The sequence below is a fragment of the Saccostrea cucullata genome, unplaced genomic scaffold (assembly GCF_032062105.1).
Source record: "Saccostrea cucullata isolate Sc308-1 unplaced genomic scaffold, CSIRO_AGI_Scuc_v1 ctg94, whole genome shotgun sequence".
In the NCBI taxonomy this organism is placed as follows: Eukaryota; Metazoa; Mollusca; class Bivalvia; order Ostreida; family Ostreidae; genus Saccostrea; species Saccostrea cuccullata.
In genome coordinates, this window is record NW_026928365.1 from 284029 (window position 1) to 306872 (window position 22844).

At 31.9% G+C, this 22844-nt stretch overlaps 1 protein-coding gene across 1 annotated transcript; it reads right to left on the bottom strand.

Moving 5' to 3' along the window:
* Positions 1 to 578: 578 nt before the first annotated feature.
* On the bottom strand, positions 579 to 22524 carry LOC134277338 (coatomer subunit zeta-1-like). Its single transcript, XM_062759678.1, has 7 exons — positions 22399 to 22524; positions 14896 to 14964; positions 14724 to 14805; positions 14240 to 14331; positions 13905 to 14038; positions 11121 to 11211; positions 579 to 1502 (listed from the first exon to the last, which is right to left on the bottom strand). The coding sequence occupies exons 1-7, from the start codon at positions 22414 to 22416 to the stop codon at positions 1455 to 1457; spliced, it is 534 nt and encodes a 177-aa protein (XP_062615662.1). The 5' UTR covers positions 22417 to 22524; the 3' UTR covers positions 579 to 1454.
* Positions 22525 to 22844: the final 320 nt, after the last annotated feature.

Genomic DNA, 22844 nt, shown 5'->3' on the forward strand with positions numbered 1-22844 from the left:
AGTTGGTGATTGTGGCCACGACCTGCATTAAACGAAAAATACTTGATTTAATTGTTATTGTTTAAGAAATGGATTCAATAGCTACCGAAGTTATACTGTATAACCTCGGTAGATAGAGTTTACACTTAGTAAATTGCAAAATGGTCATCTCTTTTAAACATTGGCTTTCAACACTGAAAGACCAAAATAAGCTCTTGATAATTTTATATGAATTTTTTTTGTATTTTTTTCAGAGAAAATGAAAAAAAAAATTTAATTTGCAAATAAAGTGCTTCAGGGTTTAGCATTTCCTGTTAATATATACATAACATGAATTTCTAATAAAATATTTAAAGAAAGGCTGGATAGACTTTTTAAATGTTTTAAATGAAAAATTATTTATGAAAATAGAACACATTATTTGTGAATATTTTTTAAAACCTATGTTTAAAAACTTCACAATACTAAGTCACAACTAGGTCTGGTAGAACAGGTTTGTCATCATATTAAAAAAAAAATGAAATTACTTATCATAAAATGTTTCTAAAATTTACTTTTTTCAAATAATGCCCACTATAAATAAAAAGCTGAAAAGACTTAAAAGTAATTCTTTTTAATGTACTTTTCAATCCACCTACTTGATCAACGTTTAGTGTCAAACTTCTTTAAGTCTGAAATTTTAAATCATGCATACATTCTGTGTAAAACATTTGAAAAGTGCATTTCTATTCGAAACACAATTCGTTTGTCACCAGTACCTATTGACACATTCCCTTTTAAGTCAGCCTTAATGCATTGTATAATAATAACAAGTACACGTATATATAGCTACAATAGATGTTGATAGCAAATTTTAAATACTGAACATTTAAAAATAAATTCCTAAGTCAATGAACAGAGTACAATTTGTGATTTTCCTTATATTTAATGAACACAACAGAACTTGTTTTTTTTTATACTGTTTTCATCAGATTCTTTAATAACAAATATTCCATAAATATCTGTCCACTCTTTCTCTCACACAAGCCTTTCTCTCAATATTACAGTATGTTCTCATAATTACACACAATTCTATAAATCACCTAACATTCAAAATGCAATTAAAATGTAAAGTAGAAAATGTGTTTTTATCTCATGATTTACATATCATTATTTATATAGCCACAAATCCTGGCCTTTTACCTGGTTATTTCTTTAAATTGTGCAGCTTGCAAGATGCTTTTATAATGCAATTAAGTTTAATTCAAATGTCTATCCATGTTCTTCAATTATGGTTCTTAAAATATTTTGTTTTCAGACTGATGATGTAATTTTACATTTTCTCCCTCCTTCTACAATAATACATAAATGTTAATGTTCAAGACAGTAAATGAAGATATTCATTTCATTCCAATTTCATTTTAGCTAACCTTCCCACATAATGTTTTAAAAAAAATGTTGAATGATTGGTCACTTGATGACTTGTTCGTCTTGTCTCACTTTAGTAATGACCATTTGATCTGCTCTTTTGCACTCTGTAAGACCTAAAATAAAACAGACACTCAATAAAATTCATAAAGTACCAGTATATGTATGTAGAACAAGTTCATCATACACTTCACAGGTTAATAAAATGGATAAGTAATGCATAAAATTTGCAGCAAAAGATATATCTTGCAAATTTCTTCCAAACACAAGATATACAGTTATAGAATAATTCATTCAATAAGTACATGTATATGATATAACATGAAAATATCTATGATATAAAATATAAGATAAAGTGTTATTGCTGAATCATAAAATCGAGAACAGGTGTTAAACATACAATGACCATCTACACATGCATGCAAATTGTTCTGGATGGATAAAAAAAACCCTTTGCATGGTACCTCTAGAAAGCTTGTAAATGAACAAAAAGTAGCAGCATTAACACTGCCCTGTACTTATACAGACAACAAATCTGTAAAGAGATGCACTCTCATTTGCTTTTCCTTTTTTTAAATTCAAAAGTGCACACAAAATAATCAATCCATGATTTTTTGATAGATGATAATTAATCAGATTTTTTTTCTCAGAAATTCCCTAGGCATGAATAACTAATTCCATTAAAAAAACTTAAGGATTTCTAAAATCAGAGTGATGGAATTTGTCAGAGGTTCATCAACAGGCACCTAGTTATGAATGCACGGCAATAGTTTATTCCATGGCCTTGTCATATTTAATGTAAAATAACTGACATCTTATACCGTGCTCTGAACAGTTTTGACATTAATCAAATTAACATATATTCACCTTGATTAAAAGTTCAATTCCTATATGTGTCAAAATAGTCTTTAGTTTGCATGCTAAATATCTTTATAAAACAATAACCATGAAGCACAACGAGCACAATGTAAGACCACCGTGATCAACTGAAAAACGAAATGAATAACACAAGGAGAAGAGGAACTCCTTGTTAATACCATCAAGTCCCAAGCATTTGGCAAGTTTTGCAGGAACATTTCTGCAGTGACTGTCATTCTGATGACAATACCATTCCAAGTGAAAGTATAAAAGGACATGTTGCCTCAAATAGAAGGAAGAAAGATTAGGCAACCTAAAAAGATCAAGCAAAGGACAATAATCTGGATGAAACAATTAACCCATAATAAGTCAACTCTTCTAAAAAACAGACTGTACCATGAGGATCAAAGAACACACATTTCCCATAAATGGATGAAAATAGAAATGGTCATGTTACCTCAAATGACCAAGTATTGGATGCATGACCTCAAATGACCAAAATTAATTCAGTCATTTCCAATAGAATAAGTGAGCTAGTCAGTATTTCACTATTACAGAACTAAATAATGGAAATACTACTTTAAATGGACTTTATTATAAACATTTCATTTTTACTGGACTAAAAATAAAGAACAGGTTCTCTGAAATTCAAAGTTTTTCAACTTCATATGAATTAAAGAGGGATTTAACCTAGATCAAATCAAAAACACAACCACCTAATACAGGGTAATTGTTTCTTCTGCTTAATGGAAAAAAAAAGAAATTTGGGTGGATGAACTAAAGAAATGCAGTTAGAGATAGAAAACAAAGACCAGTCTTGACTTCACAGCTTTTGGTCAATAGGACTCTTTTTAGTAAAAGAAACCTGTGACTAAACTTTCATTGCAAAATGGAACAAATAATTTGAATACTGTGCATGCAGTGGTTGAATTTCTTATCCTGTATTTTGATGTTTTTTAGCCCAAAAAAAATTAACTGATATCTGCAAGATATGCAAAACCTCCAAAAATAAAAGACTGAAATTATCACCAGGAATCCATACATAGATAAGAGTTTTTGATTTTGACCATTTAACCTCAAAATAAATAGTGCATCTTTCTTCAGCCATTAGGAGTTATGATATAAAATTTCATTGCAGAGGCTAAAAACTGTATTTATAATCCAAAAACACTTTTAGTAATACATGAATTTCTGACCTTGACCTTTTGACCTCTAAGTCAATAGGGCTCTTCCTTGGGACATAGGGAATAGTGATATAAAATTTCATTGCAAAAGCTCAATTCAAATTAATGTCCACCTTCTTCACTGAAGAGAAAGATGAGATAATGAACAAGTCAAGTCACATTAGGAAGAAACCAAATACTGTATATCCTCACAAAACTTTAATAAATAGATTAATCTAATACATTTCAGACCGCAAGTCACTTTTGCACAAATAAAATGATTGTGCAAGAAACTAACTATTTCTAATTACTAATTATTTGTACTGGTTTCTTTATCAACACATTTATAACAATATTAATACTGTAAACCAACTTTTATTCGCGATTTACCGGAGGTAAACTAGTTTGCGACGATTTCGCGATAAGCCTATTTAGGTTCTCTTGTTAATAGACACATAGACTATAATGACCGGTTCGCGGCGAGAAATATTCGCGATGACGAGGCTCTCGCGAACTTCGCGAAAATTTCTCGCACGCGAATAAAAGTTGGTTTACAGTAATTTTAATCAAATTAAATCAGATTATGAGGGAGGTCTTTTTAAACTCACTTTAATGGTCATGAAAAAAATAGGGTATTAGTAAGTCGACATCTGTCTACTTTTAATTAATTAGCTATACATACTAATAAAGCTGCATCATTTTATCTATTAATAAGAAAGTGTGATTCTGTTCCATGAGGCTGAAATTATAATTTTTTTGTTTTATAACAATATAAATAATTATAAATTCTTAACGAGTTGTATCATAAATTAGTCATTAAGCAAAATAAATGAGATTTTCTCCCTTAATTACACTAAGGAGGTCGCTTGTGTGGTGTAAATTTTTAAGTGTAATTTCCTGTCTTCAAACTGGGTCATTAATTATCTGCGGTGGAATACAAGTCTTTTATTTACATATTAGAGTAAGACTGATTAGATACTACATAAACTGCTGACAGAAACTGAACCCCACAGACAGATTCTAGTGACTGGTGACAAATTCTAAAAAGTTCCCTCACTGTGTCAGTCTTCCAGCTCCCCGTCTAATTTGTTCCTCTTATGAGGAGAAATCATACTAAAAGTCAGTAGGGCTCTGTGAGAGATTTATTATTTAAGTGTTCTAAATTAGAAATTAAGTTGTGATCATTAAGATTTTTTGTTAGATTATATGATTTTTTAAAGCTAGGGTTTCCTCTGGCCTTGGTCGTGTGGTATTATGATCTCATATCCCAAACACAGAATCATTATTATTTGTCCTGGCTTCATAACAAAATGACTTCACAAATTACCACAAAAAATCAACTTTTTAAATAAATATTATTATTAAAACGGACCGTTGTGTATGTAGAATTTTTAGGCCATTATCTTTGGGATGAGCCATAGTCTTTGGTTCAAAATACTGGGCAAATCATGAAGAAGACACAATGATTCATTCCTGGAAATTCTTACCACTGATAAGTATAATTAATTCACTCAATATCGGACATTAACCTTTACCTAACAATTCATTTAGCAAGTAACTTCCTAATATTTAGTTAATGAATCTGATTAGCTGCAAAACACCAAAACATTCAGTTTCCTGATTCATTGAAATGCACAGTTTAACCAGTTTCTTACTATGGCAATTTATCAATAAGTTTTTATTTAAATGATTCAAGGAGGATTATTTTAAAATATCTTCTCCATGTGGGCAAGATATACAGTGTATAATTAATGTTCTGATGTAGAAATTAACTTTTCTGTAGATGGTAGGCTTGTGGTAGATTTTATTGATATTAGAACCATTCTTTTACAATTGCCTGCCCATTCAGGACTAGCTACTTAGAAAAGTAGCTCCAGTGCATGCAATGGTAACTCTCAGTCACTAGAACAATTTTCTAAGGATCTACACATTCATACAGATATTGATCATCAATCATATCATAAACTGAGCCAATATATTTATATTTTGACAAGCCTATGCAATTTGGTTTCCAAGCAAAGAGACTTGACTGCATGAACAGAATTACATGAACACTTTGGCTGGACTATACTGGACATGGCCTAAAATTCAGGTTTTTGTGACTTTAGAGGATATTAGTCCACACCCTAGATTTCATAGCAACCAATGCCTTTAAGCTTATTTTTCTAGGGACAATGACAGGTGCATTACCTCTATGTACATTTTAAAGTAAAATATTGTGCAGAGGATGAAATAGAAAATACTTCATTAATGTTGTGTTCAGGGGAGTTACTGTTATTACATGTATATCATGAACATCAGGGATCACATAAACTATAAAACATTTAATTTTCCAAAAGATGCAAAGAGAAATTTTGGAGCTTATGAATAATGTCCATGAGACCATTCAATGGTTTAGGAGTAAAATATCTGAGTATTTAGTTGGGGATTATTCATAAAAAATCATGGATACTTGTGTGCCGTAGCTCTCTTTTCAAACCAATAAAATTTTATATACCCTAATCCCAGTGAATTTTAGCTATTTCATTTCCATAAATTCCTGTATATTTAATATCTATTTCCATAAATAATGTACATGTACCATAGTCCCTATCATTTAAACACTGTGGCTTTTACATATGATTTTAATAAAATGGAGGATGTGGATTTTGTTTTATCATTCAGTGGGGCCCTACTATATACCACCAGTAAATTGCTACATGAGATAGAGCATTCTGTTCCCCCAGCTAAGGAATGAATACCACCACCATAATCCCAGCACTCACCTCTAGTTTTTTGTTTATCTGCTATGGCAGAGAATAAAAACATTCAAAGTTAGACTTCTAAGTCTACAGAAGATATTAATTTACCTCCACCAAAAATTAAAGTCAAACAAAAAGTAAGAAAGAAAATGTTGGGGTTTTGTGATTCTAAGAGAGATGATTTTTTATAAGTATCATAAGTATATGTATAATAGTCTAAGGTTGAAGGTGTTTCTGGGCCAGGTAGAATTGTGTTTCTTTTTATGCCCCTGTAATTGAAGATTCAGGGGGGGGGTATAGCTTTTGTTGTGTCTCTCCGTCTTTCTGTCTGTCTATCTGTTTGCAAAAACATTCACCTTGCCAATAACTTTTGATTTAGTGGAGCTATGACTTTCATATTTCATATGTGTATTCCATGTGACAAGACCTTTCTTTGAGTACCACCAAATTTTACCTTTGACCTTGGAGTTTGACCCACTTTTATCAAAAAAATTCTAAACTTTTACTTTAGCCATAACTTTTGAATGGTAGATAATATGACTTTCATACACTGTACTTGACATATGTATTCTTCGTGACAAGACCTTTCATTGGGTACCAACAACTTTGACCTTTTGACCTTGACCTTGCAGATTTGTATAATTCAAAAAATTTTAACCTCAGCCTCAACTTTTGAATGGTAAAGCCTAGGGCTTTCATACTTCACATATGTAATCCTTGTGAGAAGACGTTTAATTGGATACTAACAACTCTGACCTTTTCACCCTCACCTTGGAATTTGACCTACTTTTTAAAAACAAACCTTGACCATAACTTTTGAAGGGTTAAGGCTAGGGCTTTCATATTTCACATATTCAATCACTGTAACCAGACCTTTTAATAAACACCAAGAACTTTGACCCTTTGACCTTGACCTTAAAGTTTAACCTACTTTTTAAAAACTTTATCCTTGGCCATGTTACTTTTGAACATTGAACAGTTAGGATTAGGTCATAATAAAAAAATTCCTAGATTCTCATCCAATTTTTTTGAAAAATTGAGGCGGGGGGGGGGGGGGGGGTTTAAGATGAGGACTTAAAACAGAAATAAAAAAATTAAGGAGGGGGTAAAACATGGGGGTGGGCAGGGATGAGAATCTAGGAATATTTTTATTGTGGCCTTACGGCTTTCCTTCTTCACATATGTAATCCTTGTGACAAGACATTTCCATAGATACCAACAACTTTGACCCTTTGACCTTGACCCTGAAGTTTGACCAACCTTTCAAAAACTTATCCTTGGCAATAACTTTTGAACAGGTGGTGCTAGGGCTTTTGTATTTCACAATAATTATTCTATTTCTTGTGAGAAGGCCTTACTTTGGGTACCAACATATTTAAATTGCATTTAAGAAAAGTTTAATCTTCACTATGTTGCCATACAGGAGCATCAGTGTTTTACAAACACATCTTGTTTTAAATTTCTTTTTCCAAAGTGTTTATCATTAAATCTAAATAAGACTCAAATTATTCAAAGAATTGCTATGTCTAGTAGTATTTGTCTTCACTGTAAGTGATTCACATGTATCTTAAATAATGTGTTCCTTTGAAATGCTCCTAAAGTAGCACTTATGGCATAAAAACAAAAATTAATGTTTATAAAATTACACTACAAATTATACAAGACTAGATTGTTACATAATGAGAAACTTGGTTAATTAGACATAATTTAAGATGAATTCTCACTTTACAAAAATAAAATTTTAAGGTACAAGATTCAAGATTTTGTTGCAAGTTCTGACTTTTTTCCAACTTTAATTATAATAGTATATTAGCTACAAATAAATAATTATTTTTTTTACAGATTCAAGCAAATAAATAAAGTGATGATGTGTTACATATGAATAAAATACAACACAAGTGTCCAAGAAGCAGTTCATAACCTTAAAGAAATAACTGCCTTTTGTGCATCTACCTATTGCTGAAATCAACATTTGCTAATAATTTACAAGAGAAAATATTCAAAATGAGTAGAGCTCTTTAACAAGAGGGCAATGGGTCACAATGCTCACCTGAGTGACTGGCCCTGCTGATCACCTGATTTCCCCCTTGTAATCCCTATTGTTGGCAAACCTTACTGGGTATCTTGATTTGAACAATTTAAAACCTACTCTACCCCAGGATGTTTCCATATAAGTTTCAGCTTTTCTGGCCCAGTGGTTTTTGAGAAGATTTTTAAAGATATTTCTAATATATTTCAGTGTACAAATTGGATTCCCTATTGTGGCCCCACCCCAGCCCTGGGGGTCATGATTTGAACAATCTAGAATCTAAACTACACCAGGATGCTTCCACATAAGTTTTAGCTTTTCAATGTAAAACTTGGACTCCTCTTGTGGCCCCTCCTACTCCTAGGTGTCATAATTTGAACAATTTAGAATCTACACTACATCAAAATGCTTCCATAAAAGTTTAAGCTTTTCTGGCCCAGTGATTCTTGAGAAGAAGATTTTTTTTTTAATTTTGTATAAATTCAGTGAAAATTGGATATCCTGTCGTGACCCTGCCCTACCCCTGGGAGTCATGATTTGAACAATTTAGATTCTAAACTATCCCAGGAATGTCTACAACAAAAGTTTCAGATTTCCTAGCCCAGAAGATTTTTTATGATTTGTCTTATATATTTAAATGTGAGAACTGGATTCCCTATTGTTGCCCTGCCCTATCCCCAAGGTTTAAGATTTGAACAATTTCGAATGTACACTCCCCCAGGATGCTTCCACATTAGTTTTAAGCTTTTCTGGTTTTGAGAATAAAATATTTTAATGACCCCACCCTATTTTGTCTTTGATTATTTCCCCTTAGAAGAGTGATTTTTCCTTAATTTTAACAATTTTATACCCTTTCACCTAAAGATGCTTTGTACCAATTTCGGTAAAAAAATGGTCCAGTGTTCTTGAGAAGAAGTTTAAAATGTGAAAATTTTACAGATGATGGATGGACAATGGGTGATCAGAAAAGCTCAGGTGAGCTATAAACTGCTATACTTTGATATTCTACAATTCCATTCAAAAGCATAAAGAAATATTGTTCTAGGACTGGTTACCAGCTAGCACCGAGAAGTGATTAAACCATTTAATTTTATCTCTCTTGAAAACCTTGAATCCCCTTTTTGAATGAAGAACATTTCTCTGAAACATATAAGTATAGGACTGTTATTACCAAACCTTTTCTCATTTTTTGTTAACATTGTACAACGCGTCTGTGTTTTTTTTTTTTTTTATTTAATCAACTTTAAAGCATCTCCCTTCAGTTATATCTTAATTGTCAAAAAACACTTTTTAAAATGTTTTATTTTAATTGTTTGTTTCTTTTTTTTTTTTTAAGGAAAAATGGAAAATTTGTTAAAAGTGCTAATTACCAGTAGATACATTTAAAGATGAAATTGTAAAATTAAATTAATTTCATTTTTGAACCAATGCTGAAAATCTCATAAACTTCATCCCTCTGAAGAAATTCTTTTTATATGTTTATTTTTAGATGCCAACAGTATGAACTGATAAATAAGTATTGTCCTGACCCCCTTAAAAATCTATACCTCTCTGTGTTTATAATTTACATATAAACAAACAAATGTCAGAATCTTTAATCTATTTCCCAACATTGTACTCTGTTAACTTCCTGATCACAAAACTACCCTTTTTCATTATTTCAGTGAAGTTGTACTTAAAATCTATTAACATTAATTAATGTCTTCAAATAAGGTATCCTAATTAGAGTATTTTACATATTTATCAATGGAAAAGCCATATGTAATTCTTTATGAAATAACGCACTGCCAACCATACCAAATAGGCTTGTCATCCATTATAATTGTGGTAGAAAATGTATTACACAACCTGACTTCTATTTACCATATATATCAACTCATTTACATAAGAAGTTATAAATAACAGGACCAATATATTAATATCAAAAGTTCATTAATAATACAATACAAGATTTGCCAAAATTTCAATATTACAAAAGGTAATTGTTACATCCCCTGTGGAAGCCAGCTGGGAATTTCATCATACAGCCTTCCTCAACAAACAAAAAATAAATAACGACGTAAATCTGTCCAAAAACTGGTTTCCAAAGTGGCACGGCAAAATATGCACACTAAAGGTCTGACGACACATTCCTCTAATATATATTTTGTATTTCTTGGTATTATATAAAAAATATGCATATCTGTCATCCTTTTCTGATTTCTTAACATTGTTTCCAATATGTTTTTAAATATAATCACATCAAAAATTGTGATATAAGCCATTCAGATGATTACACATATGGGATATATAAGAAATAACACCTTTGGTATCTAGTCGAAATGCCTGGTAAGGTACCTTAATTTTTTGTGAGGAAACTTGTTTAAGTACCTAGACTTCAATGACAATTTCTTGGGAAAAATTATACATTATTGAGGAACGTGTCATCTGACCTTTACTTTTTTCTTACTTTTCTTATTAAGCTTTGTATAATGTGTACATGTACTTTTAAATGTTCTTAGTGAAAAATGTTTTAAGTGGGTAATTAAAGATCAAATCTGAATTGAACCAGGGAATGGGGGGATGGTCTTATGAAAAATGTACATACAGGCAGATTTGCTATTAAACTTTATTAATATTCAATATCAGTGCTCTTCATTTTCAAACATTTCACATGGATGACTATTGGAATGACCTTGCAGACCTTATTAATCATCCTAGCTTCATTAACATCTTGTTTATAGATAACGATTCTCAGAAGAATGTATTTTTTCTGTAATGTACAGGTGTTAATGATCTCCCTAGTTCTAAGGTTAGTTCCTCATCACAACACAATCATACATCAACCCAATTCTCCAATCACTTCAAAATTCAGGTTAAAGGTCAGCCTGATAGATTATTTTTCTCTGTTGTAATGAATTAAGCACCAATTAATCATTTAGTACATGACATAGATTAAATTACCTGGGCCACAGTTTGTTCTCCGAGGGGAGCATCATCATTTCTGATTGACACTTTCTGCACTATTGAAGAGGCATCAGAATCTAAGATAATTCTAAAAAGAAAAATATATCAAGTTGTCATCATTAGAATTAAAATCTTATTTCCGCAGTTGTGGTAGAAATCCGCAAGTTTTCCAAAACAATTATAACAAATATCAGTATAAGTGAAACTTATTTTCTTTAGTAAATTCTACATTTTAACTTAAAAAAAAAAGATTCCTGACAGTTTTAAATTATTTATATTAACCATATGTTAAATAAGTAAATATCAATATTTTTATATATGCTATCTACATATTAATGTCTTCATAACTATAGGGCTGAGATAGAAAAAGTCTCCCAAGTTAGGTAACTCCTATAAGTGCCAACCATGCCCTCTACAATATGAGGAAAATAAGAACACCAATTTTTTATATTGATACATTAATAAGTAACAAGAAGTAATTATAATTGCCTTAAAATCTAATTAACTTCTCATAACAAGAGGCCCAGGGGCCACAGCGCTCACCTGAGCACATCGGGCTTGAAAAACTAACTAGAATCTACACTACCTGAGGATGATTCCATTTATCATAGCTTTGAAGTACTTGAAAAGAAGATTTTAAAAGGTTTCCCTATATATCTCTAGTATCACCAGGGCCGGGGGTCATGATTTGAAAAACTTCAATCTACACTACCTGAGGATGATTCCACATGAGTTTCATTTTTCCTGGCCCAGTGGTTCTGGAGAAGAAGATTTTAAAAGATTTTTCCTATATATTCCTATGTAAAAAGGTCGGCCAAGTTGAACAAACTTGAATCTACACTACCTAAATGATTCCACATGAGTTTCATCTTTCCTGGCCCAGTTGTTCTGGAGAAGAATAATCCTATGCTATGTAAAACTTGGGTCGGCCATTTTGGCCCCACCCTAATTGAAAAACTTCAATCTCTTCTGAGGATGATTCCACAATATGGAGAAGAAGATTTTAAAAGATTTTTCCTATATACTATGTAAAAATAAGTGATTTGAACAAACAACCTTTTTTATATTCATCTTTCCTGGCTCAGTGGTTCTGGAGAAAGATTTTTAAAGATTTTTCCTATATATTTCTATGTAAAACTTTGGTCGGCCATTTTGGCCCCACCCTTGCCCCGGGGGTCATGATTTGAACAAATTGAATCTACACTATCTGAGGATGCTTCCACATGAATTGAGAAGAAGATTTTTAAAGATTTTTCCTATATATTCCTATGTAAAAATAAGCATCCTTGCCCCGGGGGTCAATTTGAACAAACTTGAATTTTATATGAGTTTCATACTGGAGAAGAAGATTTTTAAAGATTTTTAACAATGAATGAATCTTGAGGATGCTTCCACATGAGTTTCATCTTTCCTGGCCCAGCGGTTCTGGAGAATAAGATTTTTTAAAAATGCCATAAATTTTTAACAAATTCATGATTATCTCCCCTTGGAAAAGGGCGTGGCCCTTCATTTGAACAAAATTGAATCCCCTTTACCCAAGGATACTTTGTGCCAAGTTTGGTTGAAATTGGCCCAGTGATTCTTGAGAAGAAGATGAAAATGTGAAAAGTTTACGACGACGACAACGCCGACGACACCGACGCCGACAGACGACGGACAAATTTTGATCAGAAAAGCTCACTTGAGCCTTTGGCTCAGGTGAGCTAAAAAGCACAAAATCATTCTGTAGCATAATTTTGCAATAAATTTTCAAGTTATCAGAAATACATGTCGAGTCAAATATCTAGCAAAGAACTTTTATTTATTATATATTACTACCATGATTACTTATCTTCATTTTTTCTGGGAATTCTGCATCTTGTTTTTGAACTATGCAAACTTCTAGGAACAATTATAAAAACTTTTCCAGAGAAGTATTTGAAGATCATAAAATCATTTATGAATTCTCAATCTACTTTTAGTAGGATCAGTGTTTCTCTAACCTTTCTATATTGGCAATGATCCATACCAGTAAAAAACACTTAGAGGGAAGTGCCAATGATGAACAATTTTGATTTGCATACTACAATTCTCAGTTAACCTTGGATTTTCAGTAAGGTGTGGCATTCTCAGCATTACGTAATTAGCCTCTGTCAAATGGCAAATAGATTCTCATTGGTTAAGAAATTAATAATATCAGGCCCCGGGATCATGAAACAGACTTACACCTTACGTCAAATTTTCAATTGCCTATAAAATATTCATTGATTGAGGGATTTATTTAGAAATTTACTGATAACAACACCTCTCTGAAACAATATTGAAAAATATTTTAAATTTGGTCTGCTTGACCTCTACAACATTTTATTATAAAGTATTTTGACTTAAGCTTAAGATGTTTCATGATCCCGGGGCTAGATCTTTAAATTATTGTTGACAACAATGAGACTACAGGTACTTAAGCCCTACCTCTTTGCCATTCTCGAGACCTTGTTATTGGATATTTGCTAAACTCGTTGACAATGGCCGAATTTCTATCCAATGTATATTTTCAACAGTAAATGAAGGCTGTGTAAATTTCAGATGCTAATTATGTAACATCGAGAATGCCAAGCTTACTGAAATTCCAAGGCTAACTGAGAATTGTACTAATAAAATTTATCCATAAAACACTTTAAGTTTTTAATATCTTAAAACCAAAAGGAATGAAATTCACTTTGTTATAAACATAAATTCATTACAAGTATTTTCACTCTAACTGTGTATTACTGTAGCTACATGTATATTCTCACATGGACTCACCCTCCATCACAGATTTCATCTACTACAAGAAAGGCGGCATCAAGATTTTCCAGGAGCGACCTTTTTTCTACATTTTTACGGAGAATTTGGTTAATGGCATCATATAAACCATTCAAAACACTGGCTAAGATCAGCTGAAAAACAATAACTATGAAGATATACATGTATCACTAATCACGCAAGGAAAAGATTTCTCTTTGATTGACATCAGTACCATTTAAAATACATCTAAAGGTACCTAACTGAACTGAAGATCTTAAGGATAAAAGAATACTAGTAGTTATTTTAAGTGCATGATTTTTGTTAAGTTATTTTTAAAGATTGTAAGAGTTTACCTCATTTTCTTGTGAGCTGCCAACAACATAAAAGAACAAATCCACATTACTTTTGTACACACATGTAAGACCCTCAAACATGATGATTTCAGCTGGAAAAAGTAGAATGAAAATTAATGTTGGGCCAAATATTAATAAATACAGCCCCCCATCCCCCATCCCAACATAAAAGAAAGAAATTTTGTATACCATGTAGCATTGTGAAATTATAATAATTCTTCCTTAAATAATAATTTGATAATTATAGTAATATTTCCTACAGTTAACAAAAAAGGTGTTATAAGTAGATCAGCATGACTAGCTTAAATACAGAGGTCTGTTCAACACAGCGAGGCGAGGGCTCACGAACATTTCCATTGCTGGTATACGGAATTTCGGCGAGCACTCGCGAACGTTCGCTCTGTTGAACAGGCCTCAGATATATTAAGTTGAGTAGATTATTGTCACAGTGATAGCTCTATATAAACTGTATTGATTTTCTTACAGTTGGCTTTGTGTGTTTTTCCAAACAGGTTCTTTTCAAATTGTTTCTGTTCTTTGGCTGTTGGAAACTGGTCATCATAGTACTGAAAAGTCCAAGAAAAACTTACATGTATTTTACTTATTTATCCTACCTATTTATCATACATAATTATTGTTTACAAACCAGCACTTACTTTAGTAATCAGTCTGTTTCCATCATTATCTAAGATGGCAATGGCTTTAACAGCATACAAAGATGGTTCCTACAAGAAGACAAATCAATATCAAAATTCTTCTTTACAGACTGGAAATACAAATATCAGATATTAAGATACCTTCAAACCATTCAACACATATAGATTCTGTCTGTCATATGTTTTACCTTGCTCAAAATTATGTACCTCAACATAAAGACATTAAGAACTTACATAAGACTTAGTGTTCATTCTATGTACATTTATATAGAATACTTGCACTTTTTTGTCATTACATGCATACCAATCAGGTCATTATTTGTTTGCTTGTCCAATACAGTGAAAACTTTTTATGGACATGTGAAAACTACTGGACACTTGTCCAATTGGACAAGTGATTTTCTTGAGATTTTTTTAAATGAAGTATACTAACATGAAAAACTAAAACCTGTTGATCCCAATTGCAATACTGAATTTAGATTCCAATCATTACAACTGACATTGAAGGTTTACTATGGACATTGTATGGAGGCATTACATTCAAATTTGAACTTTAATAATATCTGTTGGCGACCTGTTCCTTGAGTCTAAGGCATGTACAAAGAGGCAGAGACACTAATATGCTAACAGTGAGACTGTAAGGACAAGCACAGATACTTGTTCAGTTTTTAGATAGGGCTCATCAAACCGCACGTGACATTTGGTGAGTCTAGACTCTGACATCATGATGTCGAATTTAAGTTGCATTACCAAACCGAAACCTAAACAGTGCTGACTTTAAATGAAGAAAGTTTTATTTACTATTTATCTGCAATATATCCATTTAAATCAAAACAAGTTAATTTTTTGTTGAACTTTTGTTATTCTCACGAGAACAAAGCTTAAAGAATCAATGCATTGTGGGTCCAGAAGTTACTGTGGAAAATTTTCATTTGGATCAATGTCAGCACCATGCCAGAATTTTCTCTTTGTCAAGATGTTGTCATTAGAGCTCGCATAGGGAGCAACACTTTGCACTGCCTCGCTGCACTCACTTTTACTGTTAAATCATTAAAACATGCACTCTAACAGCTGCTAAAACTCAATTAAACATTCTTTGCAAAAATTATATATGCGTGCACAACATATAAAGTATAAAATCTTACATTGGGATGTATTCTTAGATATTGTTTAAATAAAATATTAGTTTACTGCTCTTGGGGGGCAAAGCGCGGCTTTTTACTGTGAGCTCTTAAACAATGCCTGGGCAAAGAGAAAATTCAGACTCTGCACATGGATCCAAATGATTTTTTATTTTGGAGTAACTTTGGATCCACAATGCATTGCTTTTTAAAGCTATGTTCTTGCAAGAATAGAAACAAAATTTCAACATAAAATAAACTTGCCTTGGTTTAATGAATATATTGCAGATAAAAAGTAATTAAAACATTGTTTATTAAATTCAGCACTGTTCAGGTTCCTGTTTGGTATTGCACTTACATAGGCTGTCTAAGTCTTCACAAGCCAAATGCCACGTGTGGTTTGAGGAAATGGGTCTAAATATAATGTCTAAACAGTACACTGAAAAGGTATCTGAGCTAGCCCTAGTTAGAATAATCTAACTGTGTCTCGGGACAAGCCCTCACCACAGTTAGAATACCACCCATATACTCGCAATGTAGCAAAAAATTGCAGAATAGCTCCGAAACGAATTTGGAGAATACAAACAATGACAAAGGGATTTGCACTGGAAATAACTTCAAAATTAATTATAACAAACCTTTTTGAGGTTGCGTGTGCCTTTAAACCTAAAATATAATCCAAATAAAGACAAAAATTCAACTGATTTTCTCAACGTTTTTTCTCGCTTCAAATTTACATGCCATGTTTGCATTTAGTACTCTCTGGATTGTTCATAGTAAATTTTATGCACTGAGTACGAGTTATCGCCCAGGTTTCTTTTGCTACACTTTGAATACATGGAACGAATTCTATCGTTAAACCTGGTCCGTAGGACATTTATCATTTTAACGATAGAACATTCTATCTAAGCTAGCCTTAATGGTCGCACTGTCAACACAATATTTATTTTGCATTAATCAGGTCTAGTCTTCTTATCAATGTCCAATACTTAGCTTAACCTACCCTGTCATGCTGAATTATTCTTGCTTTTATTATTTATCATGAAATTATTAAATTCAACTCGTTCAATAGTCCTAATTTGTAAATATTTACATCCACTGAATATTTTCTCCTTTATTTCTTAATAAAGAAACCCCATTGCGTTCATCACTGCATAAACGACAGTAGGCATGTCGCCTTTACAGATTTCTTAATCAGTGGCTGTTCCATCAATGAAACGTATAAAGATGTTCGCATCATTAATACAATAATTAATCTTTTTAATCCCACTTTAATTGATTATTTAAACAGATATAAATATAAACAATAAAATGTCTTTCTTTGTTTGTTATTACTGGAATGAACGGTCGCAGCTATTGCAGAAAAAATTTACATAACCCGCTTACGCGGGTTATGTATTTTTTCTGCAACAGCTGCTTCCGTTCATTCCAGTAACAACAAACAAAGAAAGCATTTTATTGTTTAAATAAACATGAACAAGCTTTTTTATGATGCAGACTAGAAGCGTGCATGCAGCAGACTACTTTCACTTTTCGGTTGCGCTCCAATGTGAATCGTACATTCTAGGGAAACAAAGTTGGTGCAGATGTTTAATAAAATTATGTGTCTAAAAGCACTGAAAGCATCATACAATTTCTAAATCAGAGATTAATAGTATTCGCTTTAAAGTTGGAGGTATTTAAGTTTCCAATAACGAATCACTGTTTCAAGAAATATGAGATGCAGGGATCCTGTCCAAATTATAATTTTTCGTATGCGGTGTTTTGCACAGCAGTTACAATAAAAAAAAAAAAAACCAGAAGATGTCTACCAAAAAGCGTACAATAAAGGTGGTTAAAATACACAAAATCAAAATCAGCAGCCAAAATCACTAAGAAGTGCATCTGCATGTGGAAATGAGAATGTCTCCCGGTGGTATATGTGCATGTAAGCTAATGTGAAGACATCGACGATGGCGAAATTAAAATCGTCATGATTACCAAACAAAATTAAAATTTAGAAATTTTATTTATTCATCCCTTTGCAAATTAAACTTTCCTACTAAATCATATTATTTCCAACAATACTCCGTTTGCAGTTTTCCTATTAAAAATAATTATTTCAAATAATCAATATTTATATCTTGCCATGATCAAGATCAAGCTCGTATAATGTAAAATTCATATTGCTAACAATAATTTTTTAATTCAACATCAAGCTAAATAAATTATAAACAGAGTTTTATGATACCCCCCCCCTCCTTTTTTTCAACATTTTCTAGTAAACATTTGATTTTTGCACATTGAGAAAATGATGTGCAGACTACAGCCTTTTTGCCTATATGGAATATATGCCATTGTCTTCACGTAAAAGGAAGAGAGAGCACTATGAAAGCAGCAGAGGAGAATGAGCTGTCTTGTTTAAATTTCTATAGAGAGGACGGACAGTTGAAGTAGACCCATATAAAGTGAAAGGACAACCTCCAGTATTTAATAAATCAGAATATTTAGTCTACTGTGAATGTTGGAATGGAGAAATCCAGCAAATGAATACCAACATCATCATTTGTAAAGTTGTCTCTGCTCATTGGAGGAAATTTAGGTGTTGGGTCTCGACATTTTGAGTTCCTTTCAGCCTTAGGTATCTCTGAAGCCAGGCCCGTAGGAAGCAATTTCAGTTGGGGGGGGGGGGGGGGGGGGAGGGGGGACGAGTGCAGCGCCATACATTTTCAGTTGAGGGGGCACTATCAACTACCAAAATTCCTTGACAATCAAGCATAAAAAAGGTCATCGGACGGGTTTTTTTGAGGGGGCACAATCATACATCTAGCGGTATATTTTCTATAGTACTCTAAATAGCAGCAAAATTATGGGGAGGGGGAGGGGGGTGGTAGCTCAGTGAGTACAATTGTTGAATCAAAAATTATTTCTCTGTTTAATTTGCAGTTCATCACATATACATGTAGTTTTTACGTCCTCTTATATCAACTAGTCATTTGATTTCCCTATGATTTCATTGTTGTAGTTTTTGCAAAAATTCTTAGCCTTTCTATTTTTTTTTTGGTTTAAATATTTTAAGGCATCGTGAAACGTTACTTAAAAAGGGTATTTTTAAATTTACACGGTCCCGAACAAAAATAATCAGCTGTATGTCACGTGATTCGGTAATGGAGAAAATGATCCGCTAAAGGAGAAAACATCATTCATACAAGTATAGCGATAATTTTTATTTAATCAGTGGTTGTTGGGAAAAAAATATATGATGTTTTAAGTTAAACATGGAACCACCAAAAAATGTTGTATTATGAATTTAACTCGAACTCAGGTACGAACTATCAAAGCAAATTTACTAAGTGATTCGATATCGGCAACCTCACTGTACTTGATGTAACTATTTCTTCCTACTTTGCCATGTCCTTCAAAATAAAATTAAATAATAATAACAGCGCATTTTTAAAACATGTCAAACTTATTCTTTATCATCTTTTGCACTTGTACAAAAAATTCAGCGTGCTAATTTGAAATCTTTTTTGAGGTTAAAAATTAGTGAGAAAAGGCATTAAAAACCACTCCAAAAAATTGTTTGTCTAAGATTGCACGACTACTTCAAAATTGATACAGGTTTGTAATTAAAGACTTAAATTTTATCCCTAGCTACTATAAAATGAAACTGCATTGTTTTTATGCAAAATTGATATGTTAAAGGTAATCATTTTTTTCAGGTCCAGTCCAAAGACTATTTCTACCTATGTAGCTACTTATAGCTACGTAAGTATTTAAACCTACTTCAGGTAGCCATTTTTACCTACTTTTTGTTTTACTTGCATTTGGTGCTAATCATATTGCGCCATTCATGCGTTTAGCCACAAAACGCAAATAAAGAAAAAAGTAGGTAAAAATGGCTACCTGAAGTAGGTTTAAATACTTACGTAGCTATAAGTAGCTACATAGGTAGAAATAGTCTTTGGACAGGACCTGTTGTGGGGAGAATGATCTACCGATAAAGGGGTACAGTTCGGTCATTATTACGATTTCATTCGATTATTTTACAAACGAATATCATAATTTAATGTTTAAAAAATCGTTCACTCCCTTAATTAGCAATGGGCGCCGCCGCTAGGTGGCGCTGGCGGTAAGTTTTCCCGCAATCACGAAAAGTTGACCTCGTTGCGCCTAGGATTTTTCCCGGTCTTGTATGATAAAACCTGAGGCTAAAATACGAAAGTAATGGTGCGAAACTAAAGTCAGGAGTTCTAATTTGACGTATATGATATTTATAGAAAGCACATGGTAAGAAAATGGCAATTTATCGATATTTAAAGTGAGAAAATAGGTGGGAAGACTAGAAATCGGCAATATACGCAGATTTTACGGTCATTTTTGAGTAATTTGATCTTTTTTAAGCTTAAAACAATACGAAGATAATAAGTATTTGCTCGGATAATAATGTAAAATCGATGTTCAATCCGGTAGGGTCAAACGAACAAGAACGATAACTCTAATGTTTTTAAATCCGAGGACAATAAACAAGGCATTTAATCGCCGATTTTTCTTGTTCAGTAAGTTTTCCTGTTTTTATCCTCGAAAAATATATATTTGATTTATAAACACATGAAAATATGTCATTCTCTCCTTTAAAGTTTAATGACATTATCTTGCAAACTGTAAAGACCGACAATTCTGTGTATCTCAAAACTCTTGCACTTGCAAAGTTGCAGAACGATATGTCTTTGTCAATTTATTTTGAAAGTTGAATCACAGGAAGAACTTCAAGACACTAAAGTCAGTTATGTGTAGCTTACACCTTTGTCATAATAAATTGCTATATGCTCTGCAAATTGATAAATTATAAATATAATTTGATTAATTTAAACATGTTAAATGCTAAAGTTAAAGTAGAATAAATCTAATGCATATGCAAAATATTTTAAATTGAAATGTCAAGTAAACTGTAATTGCAGACCACTTTTTAAAATTCTTTTTTAGGAATTTATTGAGAAAAATCAGCCAACTCCTGAAACTAGTGAAAGTCCTTTACTATTTTTCATTGTGATTTTTTAAAAATTTTATTTCAAATTTAGCACAAGCCCTCATACTAAAGTTGAGACATTCCAATAAATATGGATATCATTTTAACAAGATAAAGAAAACATTTTCTTCTACACTTGAGAATAATAATTATTCTTTCAATACCTTTTAATCATTTCTTTTTATTCTTTTTCAAATTTTAATTGTTTTGTAAATAGAGGATAGAGGAGATGTATAAAGAGAGGACAGTGGTTCTAAAAGAAGTATAATAAATGTAGATTTTATATAGTGTTAAATTTGATAAAAACACAGTTTTATAAACCACAATTTCATAAACCTTTTCATCAATGTCAGGGATTGTGAACATAAACATAATGAAACTGTGTAGACTTTAATACAAGAATATAATGTAACTTTCCATATATGGTAGACAGTGTACGATAGAGTACTTCAGAGTACTGAAGAAAAGTTGTGTATTTTAATATAATTAGACTATTTATGTATATACAATTTGATTTAACAGTATATTAAAATATATTTCAACATTTGTCCCAAATATTTGTTTATTTAGCAATATTTGGACAAGAAAGCAACATTCATGATTCAATGCAATGAACAGATGATAGTTATTAACACCCCAATCTTATTTACTATTTTGTTTCAGACTTATTAATTTCAACTAAATCTTGTTTATCAAAAATTAAATTAATTGCATTACATAAACTTTAATATTTTTCACATTAACAATGAAACATTTGAAGTTTGATTAGATCAAGATCAGGATCAAACCATAAGATAAACCAATGTAAACCGTAACTTGAAATCAAAAATTAAAATAACTTCTAAAATAAGGAACACATACACATTTTATTTAAATATATGTTTAATATGTTAAACCAATGTTGAAAAACATACAAAAAGCAGTTTTACTGCATCTAATTATAAAATTTTACTAGCGTACTCTAAAGTACTCTATCTTACAAGCGTACTCTGTTTTGTAGGACAGTAAGGTGAAAGAGGGTAGGTGTGTTTATTAGTATTTAAAGGCTATAAAAATTCTCATTTTCAATAAATTAAGTTCATATTTAGATTAAACACACCCAAAAAAGGTTAAATAGACATGGAGTTATCTTTTATTTGATAAAGTTTCTTCAGTATAATGTGAGGTCAGATATTTTTAAAAGTCAGAAAATTAGCCAATTGAAATTGCGTGGGGGGTACCCATGTTTGCCAGTTAATTGTGATGCAATGGAAAGAGATACAATGAAATGGTTGTCAATTTTGAAATCAGCATGCTCAAATTGAGAGGAATGTGAGGAAAAAATCTGAAAAAATACTGTTTTTAAAAATCACCCCCTGATGCTACCTTAATTACCAAAATTCCTCCATCCATGATGTAAACACCGGTCTCTGAAGAACAGATGTACAGAAAACAAATTTGACGTGGAGTAGCTCAATGTCAATTTAACGCTTCAATTTATGTCAGATGTAAGCCTTTATTCCTTTCCATTAAAGCGTTTGAAAGACCTCAATTATTTGCAGTAAATAATGTATACTGGGTCATTTGTGGAAATTATTCAATCAAATGATTTTTTTTCTATATTCTAATTAAATTCCAATTAATTATCCAATACACAATATACATAGAAAACTTTCATTCTTGGATCTTTTTTTGTCTTTAGAAAAAAATTAAAAGATTTTTTTCTGCGTTCCAGCCAAGCGAGAAATAAACTGGTCTTCAGCCCGGCTTACAAAAAAATTACAAAAAATCATAGTCTCGTTCAACCAGACGCTCGGCTGTCTCCGTTAACTCCGACCAGC

Bases quoted from the DNA above. Each gene is read 5' to 3' on its own strand.
- LOC134277338 (XM_062759678.1), bottom strand. The intron at 14,332-14,723 runs GTAAGAAAATCA...TACTTTTTCCAG, and splicing joins AAAAACACACAAAGCCAACT to CTGAAATCATCATGTTTGAG. The intron at 1,503-11,120 runs GTAATTTAATCT...GTTTTATTTTAG, and splicing joins GAGAACAAACTGTGGCCCAG to GTCTTACAGAGTGCAAAAGA.